The sequence below is a fragment of the Tachypleus tridentatus genome, chromosome 10 (assembly GCF_004210375.1).
Source record: "Tachypleus tridentatus isolate NWPU-2018 chromosome 10, ASM421037v1, whole genome shotgun sequence".
Taxonomy (NCBI): Eukaryota; Metazoa; Arthropoda; class Merostomata; order Xiphosura; family Limulidae; genus Tachypleus; species Tachypleus tridentatus.
Window position 1 is genome coordinate 115,243,637 of NC_134834.1, and position 15,230 is coordinate 115,258,866.

The window sequence follows — 15,230 nt, forward strand, 5'->3', positions numbered from 1 at the left end:
AAAATGATATGAAGATTCTTGTGATGGAAGTGGAAAAAATTTCTGGTTATTTTTTTCTTAAGATGTCATAAATCATTTCCACTTTTTTGCCTAACAAATTCATTGCTGCCTTGGAGATGACACCAATGTCATCAGTAGAACATAATAATAATACAATATCACATAGAATATATGTTTAATCAACAAAAATCTGTACCAGGAAACTATGAACATCATTGGCATTGCAGCTAAAATTATTTTATGAGTGCATAGTTTATTTGTTTATACTTTTGTTATGGTTTTGACTATGTCTGAATGTACAAGTGTAAACTATGGTTATAGGAACATCACATCAAAGCATTATTTTTATCTTTTATTCACGTTTGTAAAATCTAACAATAAAGTATATGAAAAATTAAAAAATTAAAACCAAGTAAAACTTCTAAGACAGAAGACTTCAGCGTGAGTGCCATGCAGCATATCATTCAGTGCATGGTGACTCCAGTAAAATACATTTGACTCAATGTTTCAGTTGACACAGATGTGCATTTGTGGTACTGACCCATATACCTCTGGATGCACACATGTATTGTAGTTGTGATAGTGTTAATAGTGGGTGCTACCTTACTTTGGCAGCAGGTTGTTAACAGAGGGTGTAAACTTTAAAGACTTGGAAAGGAGTTAAGAGGGTTTAACTTTACATTTACTTTGAATGTTTAGACTTGATTAACTTTGGCTTATTCTTATATGTTACTTAAGAGTGAAAAATAATTGTAAGTGAAGGAAAATCTTTTATATCATTGTGCTTGCTTCCACGTTTCCCACCTCTATGGTTCAGTGGTAAGTCTGAGGGCTTATAGGCCTGGCACATCCAGGTGATTAGAGCACTTAACTTGAAATCTGAGGATCATAGGTTTGAATTCCCATTTCAACAAACATTATCACCTTTTCAGACACAAAGGCATTATAATGTTAGAGCCAATCCCACTATTTGTTGTTTAAAGAGCAGCCCAAGGGTTAGTGATGGATGGTGATGACTAGTTGCTCTTTTCCACTGCTAAATTAGGGATGGCTAGCACAAGTAACCTAATATAGCTTTACATGAAATTAAACAAAATATGCCAACCAAACTGAGGACTTGTAACACTAAAATCACATTTTGATATTCATTATGTAGCTTTTGTTTAACAACAAACTGTCAAACTTCACTGCGTACATGTAATAAATTATTTTGTAGGTACATGTAATGACAAATGTACAGTGAGAACAACAATTTTTGGATGGTGTCCTATGTTATTGTATTTTAATATTTTATATTAAATTTGTTTGTTGCAAACAAGGTGGTTAGTTTTATTTAATATATAGGTATATTCAATCATCTTGTAAGTGCAATTGGAACATTTTATCTCCTGATACAAATTTTTAGATGATGTAATTATGACAGGTGTTCTCAAACTGTTAGTCAGACTTAAATATTTACTGTTGATTATCATTTGTTTTATTATTTTACTGTAATAACAGCTTGCAGTCTTTTTGTGATATTGTATATCAACTACCTGGTTCAATGGTGTTCAGTGTTTCCTGCAGCTTTTTCCATAATTATTTGTTAAATTTAACAGTTCTCCACTCATCCTGGAACCAAGTTCATCCCACAAATATTTGGTGTGATTGAGAATGGTGGTTGTGAGAACAAAGATTTCATTCAGAGAACACTTTATTTTCCACCAAACAGCCTTGAACAAGTTTAGATATGTGTTTGGAATCCAGATCTCTTGGAGAAGAAACTTCCTTACATTTGAATTCCAAACTGACTTCTTGGGTTTCTTTCTAAAGTATCTCTGTACATTTATCCATTTGTATAGCCTTCGTTGATACAAATACATCAACTTCTGAAGTTGTCATGCACTCCAATACTTTGATGTTGTCTCTTCCTTAAGTTCTGGTTGGTCATGGATATTTATCGTACGGATACTTTGTTGTCTCTTCCTTGAATTCTGGTTGGTCGTGGATATTTATCATACAGATACTTTGATGTTGTCTCTTCCTTGAATTCTGGTTGGTCGTGGATATTTATCGTGGATATTTATCATGGACATTTACGAGATACTTTGATGTTGTCTCTTCCTTGAATTCTGGTTGGTCATGGACATTTATCGACATCTGGATACTTTGATGTTGTCTCTTCCTTGAATTCTGGTTGGTCATGGATATTTATCGTTACAGTTCTTCCGATGGCTTTCACCACATTATTATTCTCCCATCTGAGTCAAGTTATATTTTGACTCATCTGACTAAACTACTTTGCTAAAAAAAAAAAAAAAAGACTACTTTTAGCTTCTTGGTATTTATGCTAAAACAAGCTCCTGCACAATACGTGAACACTCACTTATGTGATACACCTGTCTGTGGCAAAAATAGAATGGTCTCATTATTGTGTGGTGCTTTTTTTTCTTCCTCTGTCTTTTAATTTGTTCACTTTCTTGGTTTGTACTTTGTAATATAGAGTGTACTGTGTGTTGTGGTATTTTCAGTTTTTAAACTTTTCTTTGGTTATAACCTCCATTGGTTATGGTTACTACTTGCAACTGGACAGCATCAAAGTAGTTGTTTTAATCTCTCTGACACAAAATTAATTATTGATGTGGATTAATGACTGATACTAACTGGTATGCTTTTTTACATTTTTTCTCTGCATAACTTTGATAAATACCTGTTAAAATATTTACAAAAGTTATTCTAGGTTATACTTTTGTGTAAATAATTCTTTCAGCTAATTTGGAATAAAATCTTCAATTTTATATAAAAGTTGCATGAAAATATGCTAAATACAAAATTATTTTGTAACATTCAATATAAAGATTACACAAAGAAATGTGGCATTGCCTGTATAATTATTTAGACATTGTGTTTGATCTCCACAGTGACAATGGATAATTTATAACAAAAAGATTTGTGATTTTAATTTAAAAATTTTTTTGATTTATTTTTGTTACCTGTAAAATAATGTTTAAATTTGAACAAATCTGAGTACTACACAACAGGCTATTAACAAACTTAAGTGTATAATTGAGCATTTAGCCCTTGTTAGAAACAAGTAACTTTAGAGCTATTTTGAATATACACTAAATCTGTTTCCTTAAAAAGTGAGATTTATTTGTATGAAATCAAACAACTAGACTGTTGTAAGTGCAGCTCTGATGATTAAACTCTTTGAATTTCATAGGCTCCACCTCGGAGACGTTCTATTTGCAATAAACATAATTCATGTTTATAACAAATTATATTGTGAAGTTTTTTGGTATATTTTTTATCTATGTTAAACTCGACATTTTACAAGCTTGCTATTTCACTGTACAGGACTTCAAACGAAATAGATTTATACATCGAGGCCATAGTGAACCCACTCCCAAATCCTCAATGGGTTATTCTCCAGTTCAGTCATTACTTTCAACTCCAGAGAGCAGGCAGGGAAATACCACAGATCTCAACCGTGTATCTCAAAGAAGTAAATCCTTTGAAATGGATACAGCATTCGGTTCACAAGTAAGGAGTGCAGAAGAGTTTCTCAGAAACATCTGGAAAAAACTCGAGGTTGGAAACAATGGATATCTGAACTTGGAAGAGCTGACCCGAGTATGCGAACATATCGGGATGGAAATGTCAGATGATGTATGTTTATAATACAAAGATAATTTGTAAATTTTCTGCTGTTTATTATTAAGTAAGAAAATTGTAAGATTGGTGTATTCATTTAGTTTTTTCTTCTTTAAATGATTTTTTTTAAAATAAAATATTTGATACTTGCTGAAGAGAATTCATATGTTTTTATCATCAAGAATATTGTCAATGTGTGTTTTGTATGATAGACTACATTTTATGAATATACATATAACATATTGTATAGACACAGTGTATGTGTGTGTTATAAATAATAGTATCACTCTCTGGATGTTTCATTGAAATGTTTTTTTAGTAATGCATGCAATCTGTTGTATAGATAGAAATTAGTAAATATTACTTGAACTTGGTTTGTATTTTAAGATAAATAACAAATTCTATAAATATACAAGATGCAGTCTGTAGCAACAGCACAGGGTTAGTTATTCTCTAACATCTAGTCATTTTGTTGTATTTTCTGTTTTTTGAAAAAGAAAGTGTGTAAAATTTTCAGTAACTAGTTACTCATAGAGAGAGAGAAGAAGGGTCATATGTCAAGGTCACATACTTTAGTTTGGTGACCTTTAAGATAGGAGCAGTCTGATGATAGATCATATCGTTAGTTAGGCCTAAAATATTTTGTAAAAATAAGTTTAAGTTTGTAATATTTTTAATCTAATTTTTCATGTACATATGTTAGTAATAATGTTATACAATAACTCTTTAAATACTGCTGAAAAACCAGACGAAGTTTAAAGGTTACAGAAGAGCTCTTTAGTTTGTTTGGTAACTTGAGAATCAAAATAATAATGTTTTTATACATTTGACGGACGTAGCTCAGATAGCTAAGTATGAAGTTTCTGTTTAAGAACAAACAAATGGGAAACAACAGGGACATAACTGAAGTTTAACTGTATTACCTTAACCACATTGTGAACAATGGAAGAAACGTTTGAGATTTTGTTCCAGGTACAGGACTTTAATTTTACTTTGCTATAAAAATGTTTCACTTTGTATGTAAAGTAAGTTTTAATGTGTACAGTTAACAAAGCGCTTTTTATAATAGTGTTACATAGTAAAAAGTAACAAATATTATACGTGATAGTATTATTCTTGTACAGACATACTGATTTATACACATTTCTGTATATTTTATCTCAGGTTGTTGCTCAACTGTTTGATAAATTAGACTGTGATCAAGATGGACAAATAAGTTTCGAAGAACTTTTACAAGGTCTTTTCCAACATGGTGGACCAAATGCTTCAAATATATCATCGTACACCTGTGATACCCCGGTGGAAGGCAGCCCTTTTCGTAAACCTGTTACTTTCAACATTGAATCTGCAGATGATCGGCAGATGGCGCCAGCGATTTCAGAATCGGGAGTATTCACTTCTATTGATCCAGACAATTCAGGGTAAGGGCCTAAGGTGCATCTTTTTTATATCATGGTATTAGAAACGAATTTTTATATTTGAGTTTAAAAACAAACCAACAAAAATCAAAAGCTAAAATTTACTTAGGAGACGAAATTGCATAGTTGTTTTAGGTAAAAGATGCAAACTATATGTAAAGACGTATTTTATCTATCTATACATCCTCAGATAGCACATTAATGGTATAAAGATTTTCTCCACTTTTTTAAAAACCTACGTTTGCTACTTTCTTGTGTTTTATATTTATACACTTTATAAGATGTATACAGATTTATTTTACTTATAAAGTTACCCCCCCACATATTTTTTACTTTTTACGTTGAAATTAATTAGATCCTATCCAGTGATTTGTGCTTCTGTTGTAGCGAAATAGACGTATTTTTATTTCTTAAGTCTGCATTGCACATAAATCATTTCTATTTTTACACAAGTATGTGCTGAAAAGTAATCACTACTATACACTACTTAGACACACATCTATTTTATTTTGTTCATTACAACACTGAAAAAACAACAACAGCTATACAACTTCCAGTAAAAAGACCTAGAGACAATTAGAATGCTTTACAAGATGTACTATTATCTAATTAAATGGTTCTGATCATTCCACAGTTAAGGTCATACAAAATCCAAGTGATTGTTTTATAGGTCATACCAAAATTGTTTCATTACTTCACTTTGATAACTTACAAAGATTATCACAGTCACTTTTACAACACGTGAATAATTCCCTTTTGTTTACCCCATTAAATCTGACCTATTATGAAATATTTTCAGGCTTATAAATGATTGGTTTACTATAACTTTGATCTGTATCAATTAACAGCAGGCTGCTTGGTGATCTTTTCTGGAAGTTTTCCTTTGGGATGACAGAAATGGTAGTAGACTGTCATGACACTCACACCCACGAGGGAGCTAGCAAAAACACTGACAAAGGCAGGTAGATGATACCACCGCGTTAGGGTCTGTCCGTATATACCACAGTACAATCAAAATAAAATTCTCTAGAAAACGATAATATAATATAAAGTTATTTTTTGTAGCGTGTGGGTTCATCCTTTATGTTCAGAAAGCAGAACAATTAAATCATACCAATGACCATGTTGAACAAGTACTCTTCACACTGGCGTTTCTCCCCTGCATTGTTATCACAAAATCAGTATGTTGATGCATTATCCACGGTCATAATACCCCAGTGACCCACACACACTGGTACTATCCACAGTTTGTATTCTGAAGTGAACAATGCCAGTGCAAATACACGGGCTCCAATGGTACAAAAACGCCACATTCATTGAAGGGCAGTCCCAATTCGGTCATGTTTTTTTTGTCAAGAACTGATCGTGCATAAAGCACGCTGGTAAAATGCCAAAGCCCAGGAGAGTTCGAATAGTGATGAAATCACTGAAGCTACCTGAAAACACACTGTAAAACAGCATAGATGAAAACAATAATTAAAATATCCTCCATTTGTAAATCGTCAGATAAAACCACATTCATTGATAATTGGTAAAATTAATTCAAACTCTTGAGTGATAGCTGGAATTAGCAAATAGTAAAGGGAGAGATATTGATAGAAGTTATTGATTCATTTAAGATGTGAACCAAAATCCACAAGTGAATGCAAATTCTTGAAAGGTTGTTGGTATAAGGTCTAAGTGTAAAATTTCAAAAGGTTATTGAAACTATAGTAAACATAAAATTATTTGCCTTTAAATCTACTCTTACATTTGATGAGAAACTGTATTCATAATTCATCTTTTGAAGGATAAAATCATATGATTCTCATTACTGTGTTGCTTGAATAGATGAATATACTTGTTGAATGAAATTACATTTTAAACCTAAGATTTATGAATGTTTGAGTAATTATAATACATATTTACAATAACAATGACACAGTGAGTTACTCGGATTTCAAATCCAGATGAACTGAAATGAATTCTGCAAGCAGATGAGGTACAAAGAAAATCTGTGTTTGTCATGTAATCTAAAACTTTCAAATTTTCTTGATAAATTATTTAAAAATAAAAAATTCATTATTAATTCATGAAAAATATTAGCATAAAATGGACATATGGTCAGTAGTCTTGAAGTGAAGTGTATTGCTTCATCAGCATCATTGGCTGTTTATTACACTTTGAGTTTTTAAATTAAGACTTATTCAGGAAGCCATTTATTCATTGAGAAACTTTATATAACAAGTATTTAATTATCCAAACTGAACTCCTGAACATCATCAAATTTATTCTTACTTAATATTATTTTATTGAGGGGCTGTTTATACAGGTGGAGACTTATACCATTTCTTATCAATAGTATTAAAAGCTGAGTTTTGATAACATTATGACCAGATAACTTAGAAATGAAACTTAAGATAACAATAGTAAAACAGTGGTGATGCATATATATGTGTGTGTGCAATATAAATCAACCTAATGAGGTAGTGTAGTTTTGTAACAAAAATACACTTAACATATATATACATAAAGTAAGAGAAAATACTGTGGTAAACAAAAGTGCTTTAATGTAAAAGCAGTACAAAGAGTTCAGTGTTTGTAATTATGTCATCTCACATATTAAAACAACAGAATAAATTTTCAAACCAATACATGGGCGATGTGTCACTCTTGTATGTAAGCAAGGTACTCGGTAAAAGAAATCTCGTCGACTGTACCTGTAAGGAACTCGGCAGGTACCTCTTCTCGTTGGGCTAGAATGTAAATCTGGAGTACCAGTTGAGGAGCTGATTCCATGAAACTTTCTAAGAGTGCAAGGAGAGCAGTGTCTCTGTCCTCTTGAATCATCAGAAGATGGTAGTCAACATCTCTTGACTGGTCTACTGTGACAGGTGAGGCCTTTCTAAAAGTGAGGTGCCAGTCACGTGGTTCCTCGTGCTGCTTTTGTTGGCTGGCTTTCGATTTCTGAGCCCATAGATGAGTAAATCAATGTATCTATACAGTGTTAAAGCACAAGTTTAAATCTTCAGACAAAGTGTTCATGATTAGAACTTTCTAGAAATAATCATATCCTATTAGAAGTGGTAGTAAAAGCAGAACAAGGCTTAATATTTTCAAAAGATTCTGTATTTGCACAATTTTAATTTATGTGTGGAGCATTTGTATTTGGTTAGGTTACCTTATAATAAATATGGAGATAGAAATAATGAACTGAAATTGCATTCACTCAAGGGGAAGCTATTGAGAAGATTACATTTCCTCGTGAATTGTTTTTCATTTAATCCATGCATATGTTCACTTTCATTGGTCATAACTAAAGGATCGTGAATTCTTAAGGAAAGCCAACTAAAATGATGAAATTTCTGAGGATTGTTGAGATGTAATATTTCAATTTATGGAAATTTTACAGACACCATAAGATTTAATCTGTAAATGGTTAAGACTAGTAATTTAGAGGGAAAAAATTACATCAAATAACTTAGTATGAATGTAAACAAAATGTACTTGAGTTATGATAGGGATGTAAATACAACAACAAATAGATAAATACTATACGGTCACTTGTTCATCATTTACTGACTAGAGGGCTCTAGTAACTTATAATTATAATTTATAATAACTTTTTTAACAACTTGAGTTGTACAAGAAGAAACTTGACACTTTTACTTCTGTAGAAAACACTGAATCAATTATGTAAACTCATCTGGGTATATGATATTCATTTTAAATCTGTTCTTGGGAGCATTTTTAATTTTGTACATAATTAATGGAAATTCAACTTAAAGCAGTTTTGTATTCAAAAATACAAAACAAATATTGTTTCAAGTTGTCTATTATTTGAAATCAAATGTACATGCTGTAGTCACTACATTTCTAGTCTGAGACTTCGCTCCTTCACGTAACAGTTTAGTCCTTTGTTGAAAGAAAACTGCGTGAACTCAGCATATTGGTTTGACAACAGGATTGTGTCTTATTTATATGCAAATCCTTTTCATGCATAGTGAGAGAGGATATCGTGGTAATTTTAATTTGTAATTATTGTTTTGTCTAAATCAGTAATCTTATTCTTTTTATTCATGTTGCTTCCGTGAATAATTTACTCTTATAGTTTACTTGTTTAAGTCGTCGTAAGCTGTAGCACAAGATAGGATAAATGGATTTTGTTACACTTCAATGGTTTAAGTTATTGTAAGCTGTAGCACAAGACAGGACAAATGGATTTTTGTTTACACATCAGAAGATTTGTATAAGTCATTATGAGTTAGTGGATTTCACTATGTTAATGTTCTGTATAAGTCATTATAGAGTGTATTACAGATTAGAATAAGTGAATTTGTTTTACACATTATTGGCTTGTATAAGTCATTATAGACTGTATTACAGATTAGAATAAGTGAATTTGTTTTACACATTATTGGCTTGTATAAGTCATTATAGACCATTGTACAGGTTAGGATAAATAGATTCCACTACACTTGTACCCATCACTTTAGACTGTAGTACAGGTTAGTAAAACTGGGTTTCAGTACAAATCAAATACTAACTGTTGTAAGTTATTATAGGGTGTAGTACAAAATAGGATATATTGATTTCATTATACGTAAACACCTGACCTACCATTTATCACAGAGAAATTCGTTTTACAATGTGACTCGTTTCACAAATAAATAAAAAGTGTTATGAGTACAGATATCTGTGTATTACACGAGCTAGGTGTCACTTCACTGTGTGTGTAGAAGGACGTTACTTGTATTCACTGAAATGACTAGGTTCGTTCTAACATAAACAGTTTCTTGATGAAAACTCAGTCTTGACAGGTCCACTGATCTTATGTAAACCTGTATTCAACTTATTCAGAATAAACTTCATCCTTCCTCTAACTTTTCCAACCATAAACTACATTATGACTATTCCTAACAATTCTGTTATTATAGTGATAAATAGTTCTGTAAATGTTTGTAAAGTATTAATATTGACAAGGTCTCTATTTGAACATGCATTTTTTTGTTTTACTTGCATATACCCTATAGATTAATTTAATTGTGAAAACTTTTATATATCTATGTTCTATTGCAAGCTTGTACTTCAGATTTTCTCTGCAGGTTGTTTTACTTCTGATGTGTTTGTATCTACCATGCTCGGATTTATAGACATCATGAAGACAAGTGGTTATGAGGGTTTAATTGAGTCCCTTCAACTGTTGAGTGTTCCAATTCAACATGCTAATGACACAGAGCAATAAATAGAATATCTTTATTAGACATCATTCCTGGAGGACATTAGCTAATTAGAAAACCTTTCACTGGCTCTTTTTAATGAGGTACTTGTAGATTGTAATGACAGATAAAAGCTTTGTATTTACGTAGAGGGATTGCTTAGTCAACCTTAAATTAGATTACAGGTTGTTGTACAATGACTGTAATTCCCGAACATTCCATTCTGTGGTTATTCAATATTGTTGACTGTGTATCATTCATTATTGCTGTCCATAAGAACAAGAAAACACCACGATAATAAATAGTGACGGTATCAGAATTAAAAGGATATGGAACTATATTGTTTGGTTTTAGGACTGAAGTTGATAAGTCATTAAAATCTTCCATCCCTAAGGTTTTTAACTTTCTCTTTCTCTTTTGTAAATGTTAAAGTTGTTTCTGCATAATTCTGTATCGATATTTTATTATTATATTATAGTTAATTTATCCAGTTTTATGCTATGCATAAATAAATGGAACCTGTTTTTTTTTTTGGAAAGAACAGAACAAAAGTGAGGAGTTCAAGCAGGGTGTTGTGATAATTATCAACCGATTAGTAAATCCATGGTCCAAGTAGGGTGTTGTGATAATTATCAACCGATTAGTAAATCCACGGTCCAAGTAGGGTGTTGTGATAATTATCAACTGATTAGTAAATACACGGTCCAAGTAGTGTGTTGTGATAATTATCAACCGATTAGTAAATACACAGTCCAAGTAGGGTGTTGTGATAATTATCAACTGATTAGTAAATACACGGTCCAAGTAGTGTGTTGTGATAATTATCAACCGATTAGTAAATACACGGTCCAAGTAGTGTGTTGTGATAATTATCAACTAATTATTAAATACACGGTCCAAGTAGGGTGTTGTGATAATTGTCAACTAATTAGTAAGTACACAGTCCAAGTAGGGTGTTGTGATAATTATCAACTAATTAGTGAGTACGCATTAAAAATTATTAAATCAGTTAATAAGTTCAAAGTGTACCTTTAAAATGTATACATGTAAATGAATACGTCGTATTTGGGGTGATTTGTTTTTCTCACTATTTTTTTACGTATTAATGAAAACTTTCCTAATAGATGTAACAAGTTGTCACGCTATATTATTGTGTAATACCTATATAGTGAGTCTCGTATTTTTTGTAATTCGTTGTTTTAATCAAAACAAATGTAGTATTGAATCTCCCAAAATATTCTCTACTGTTTTACTGTGTTAATTCGTTTTCTATGGAAGTTTGTCATAAATGTGTGTCAAAACACGTTTTGTTTTTTTAATGTAGTCAAATAAGTGCTGGGGTGTGAAAATCTGACATTAATTTGACATACTCGTCAGGTATACTGACATATTGGTGCAGAATTTAGGTCAAAAGCTGTATGACTTTTTATTACATTAGTGAATGATCACGTTTTATATATTTTGTTGATGTAAGTTTTGGAATTATTTGTGCCACTCGTTTATGTAACGTGAGAACAGCCAGGTTTTGATCAACTTTCTGATTCTGGTTCCTAAGAAATGTTTGCATTAGATCACCATAAGTTTCCTCTCTATCCTCATTAAAGAAGTCATACGTTGTGAGAAACAACAACAAGAAATGAAATTTTATTTGGAGTATTTGTTGTGAAAGGGTGGTAATGAAACTGGTATATCGGTGACTTGTTTGTTTGGGCGGGTTTTGGACTTACATTTTTATACGGTTTACACTAACAAAGCCAAACACTAATCGCTGTGTGACTTCAGTGTGATGTATCAACGTCCTTGTCATGGTAGTATTGTTGGAGGACTGGAACTTGACACACGTGTGAGAGAAACAATTATTGTAAATAACACACGTTAAATGGAATGAAACTTTTTTTTTGTTTTAACGAAATATGTCTGGTTTCAGTGTTTTCGTTTTATCCTTATGACGGTTTTTAAAATAACACTAATGAAAACTGGATTATGGCGAGAACCTCTAGTTTACCCGAATATATAACTGAACAGGATTTATGGAGAAAAAAGTGCCAATATGTAAGAAAAGGAAGAGGCTTAGTTGTGATCAAACATCTGTAGAATGCATTGAATTTAATATATAAACACATGGTGGGGTTTACTATACGTTAGTGCCTTCCTTGATATTATAAAACTTTAATAATAAAAACAGTTGTGTGGTTATAGGAAGTACGACAGAAAAGCTGCCTGTAGAGACGTAAACCTGAGATCTTCTGCTGAAGGAAAGACATCTGTCAATAATCTTCTGTTGTTTTTAGCTTATTAATGAAATCTCATAATTCATTCGAGTAAACGAGATTTCACGAGATGTTCGAAATGCAGAAGTACTCTGAAGCTTTTTTTAGTGCAGAAGAGCTGTATTATCGTAGTGGTAAGCAAACGGAAAAATAAACTCTACAGACTTTCCTAACGAGGTGGGAGTGTTCTCGTTCTGTCATCATAATCCACATGATTAATATTGCTATTCGTAAACTAACCGCATTCGAAACTTTTACCGAAGGATATCAAAAGCTATCCCGTCATACAAGAACAGTTGTAAACTCTAATTTATTGTTCACACACAATATATATTGAGAACTAGTTCTGCAGCAGATCCAACCATCACTAAATTAAACACACGTTTTATAGGGTTTTTGTCAAGGTACTGTTTTTCGCTGTAAAACCCCGGATAAACGTAACTTTTTTTTTTTACGAGAACACCGTTTTATCTCCCTTTGTTTTTGAAGTTGCTTTTTACACGGAAGTTAGGAAGCGAATCCAGGTTTCTGGAGAGTTGCTGCCAACGTGTAGATTTTTAGTTTGCTCGATGTTAGGTAGAAATATTTAACAAACTTTTGACATTCACGATATCACACGTGATAATCTGTATCTTCTAAAAATTGTCATTTTATAAATAGTCTCTGTGAAGACGGTTTAACAGTACCTTGTATTGTCCTGTTCTTGTGGTGTATATCATTGAAAGCAGTCTCTGTGAAGACGGTTAACAATACCTTGTATTGCCCACTTCCTGTGTTGTGTATCTGAAAGCAGTCTTTGCGGAGACAGTTAACAAGACCTTGTATTGTCCAGTTCTTGTGGTGTATATCGTTGAAAGCAGTCTCTGTGAAGACGGTTAACAATACCTTGTATTGTCCTATTCTTGTGGTGTATATCATTGAAAGCAGTCTCTGTGAAGACGGTTAACAAGACCTTGTATTGTCCAGTTCTTGTGGTGTATATCGTTGAAAGCAGTCTCTGTGAAGACGGTTAACAATACCTTGTATTGTTCGTGTGGTATGTATCATTGAGAGGCTGTTCTGTAAGTTCCTGAATTGATTTTGAGGATTATAAAAAGAATTATTATGGTATAACAAACATCACAGAAGATGAAATACATTAGAAAGCTTTTAGGATGAATTAATGTTCAAAGCTATACTTATTTAAATACACCTATCAAGATAGAGGTCACTAGTGTAACTCCGCAAACTACAAGGAACTGAGGCACGCTTTCCTGTTGTCTGTTTCTTGACGGAGAATTATTGTTTTTTTGATACAGTGACGTATACCTTTTTGAACTTTTCTTCAGGATACTCTATAGAAGTGTCTTACCAAGTTCACATTTGTGTTATTGGTATGAGCTTTCTCTGGCACATTTATAAAGCTTTGTGTATTTGAGCCAGTTACGTTTCACGCAGGCCTGTTATGTTAGGGTACTCTACTAGCAATTTTCTGATCTCGAGTTCGAATCTCTTCAATAAATGTGATTGCCCCTTTTATCCATGAGGGCGTTATATTGTTGTTATATTGTTACGGTTAATTCCACTATTCTTTGGCGGTGAGTGGTGTTGACTTGCTTATCACTTTAAAAAACGGCTAGCATAGACAACCCTCAAATGGGGTTTCGTGATAGTTGGCAAACAGAAGATTCTGGCAACACACGTTTTTTTCCTTCAAATTACACGGTTCCAATGCAGTGGACAGACGGTGTCTCAATGATTAATATAAAAAGTTACGTAAAAACTGGAAAAATTTCGCCCGTTTTCCTTTGAAACTTCAAATCACGTGAAACTTGCCATACGTTCTTTCAAACTTTCAAATTACGGAAACGTACAATACTTTTTTTTTTTTCCGATCGATGAAAATACAGATTTAGGGTGTATTATCATCGACCGGTGCACCTAAAGAGGGCGTTTCTTTCGTGCAATTCTTTTCATAAGGTAGTTTGTTAAAACAACTTTGTGTGTGCGTGTTCCTTCACATTACTGGTGTTAGAATAATATTTTTATTCTTCTGTTGTTTGTTGGTCGCCAAGTAACGAAATAAACACCGAATAACACAAGCCAGATAGAATACATTCCTTCAGGTGCATCTTGAACTCAGCCAAAGCAGGATCAAAGTTATATTATTATAATATAGGATAAAATTATATAATTTTACGTACAATAACTCTGACGTAACTATAATAGCTACAGTGTTGAATGAAGTATCATTTGAAATCCAACCCCAACACATGTCATCAAAGTCAAATTTCAAAAGTTTTGTCGAGTTCGAATGTAGCCCGAGTTCCAACTTCGCCTTTGTTGACTGCGCAGTGTGTTCTGTAGTATAGGTTTGTCGATTTATGTTCCAATATTTCCCGTTCGTACGATAGGTGTAATTTTCCTGTCTAAATAAAACAAAAGCAGTATATCTCTCGGCAGATAAATCTCCTCTTATCGTTAACTGCAGTTTCGAGTTGTGTCAACTCAACTGGGTCGACGGACTGCTATTTATCTAGTGCATTTTGTCTCTTCGTAAGTGTTTGTCAGGAAGTTTCACACTAAGAAAACTACTCGAGGGATTTTTTTATATTGCTCGATCATTGATCGGAAGTAAAAGCAAGACACACAAGCTAATGCACTTTTTTCCATAGAGATCAAAAACGTATTTATTTTAAATAGCAAGATTTCTCCCGTCTTCATTACGACCT

At 32.6% G+C, this 15,230-nt stretch overlaps 1 protein-coding gene across 2 annotated transcripts in view; it reads left to right on the top strand.

Moving 5' to 3' along the window:
- The first annotated feature begins 3,338 nt into the window (after window positions 1–3,338).
- Window positions 3,339–15,230, top strand: part of LOC143230126 (ninein-like protein) — a 113,435-nt gene continuing 101,543 nt past the window's right edge. For both annotated transcript variants that reach the window (XM_076463178.1, XM_076463179.1), the window contains exons 1-2: window positions 3,339–3,648; window positions 4,798–5,054. In XM_076463178.1, coding sequence (XP_076319293.1) covers window positions 3,397–3,648; window positions 4,798–5,054 — 509 coding nt within the window. In that variant the 5' untranslated portion in view covers window positions 3,339–3,396. The remainder of the gene's footprint in view (window positions 3,649–4,797; window positions 5,055–15,230) is intronic.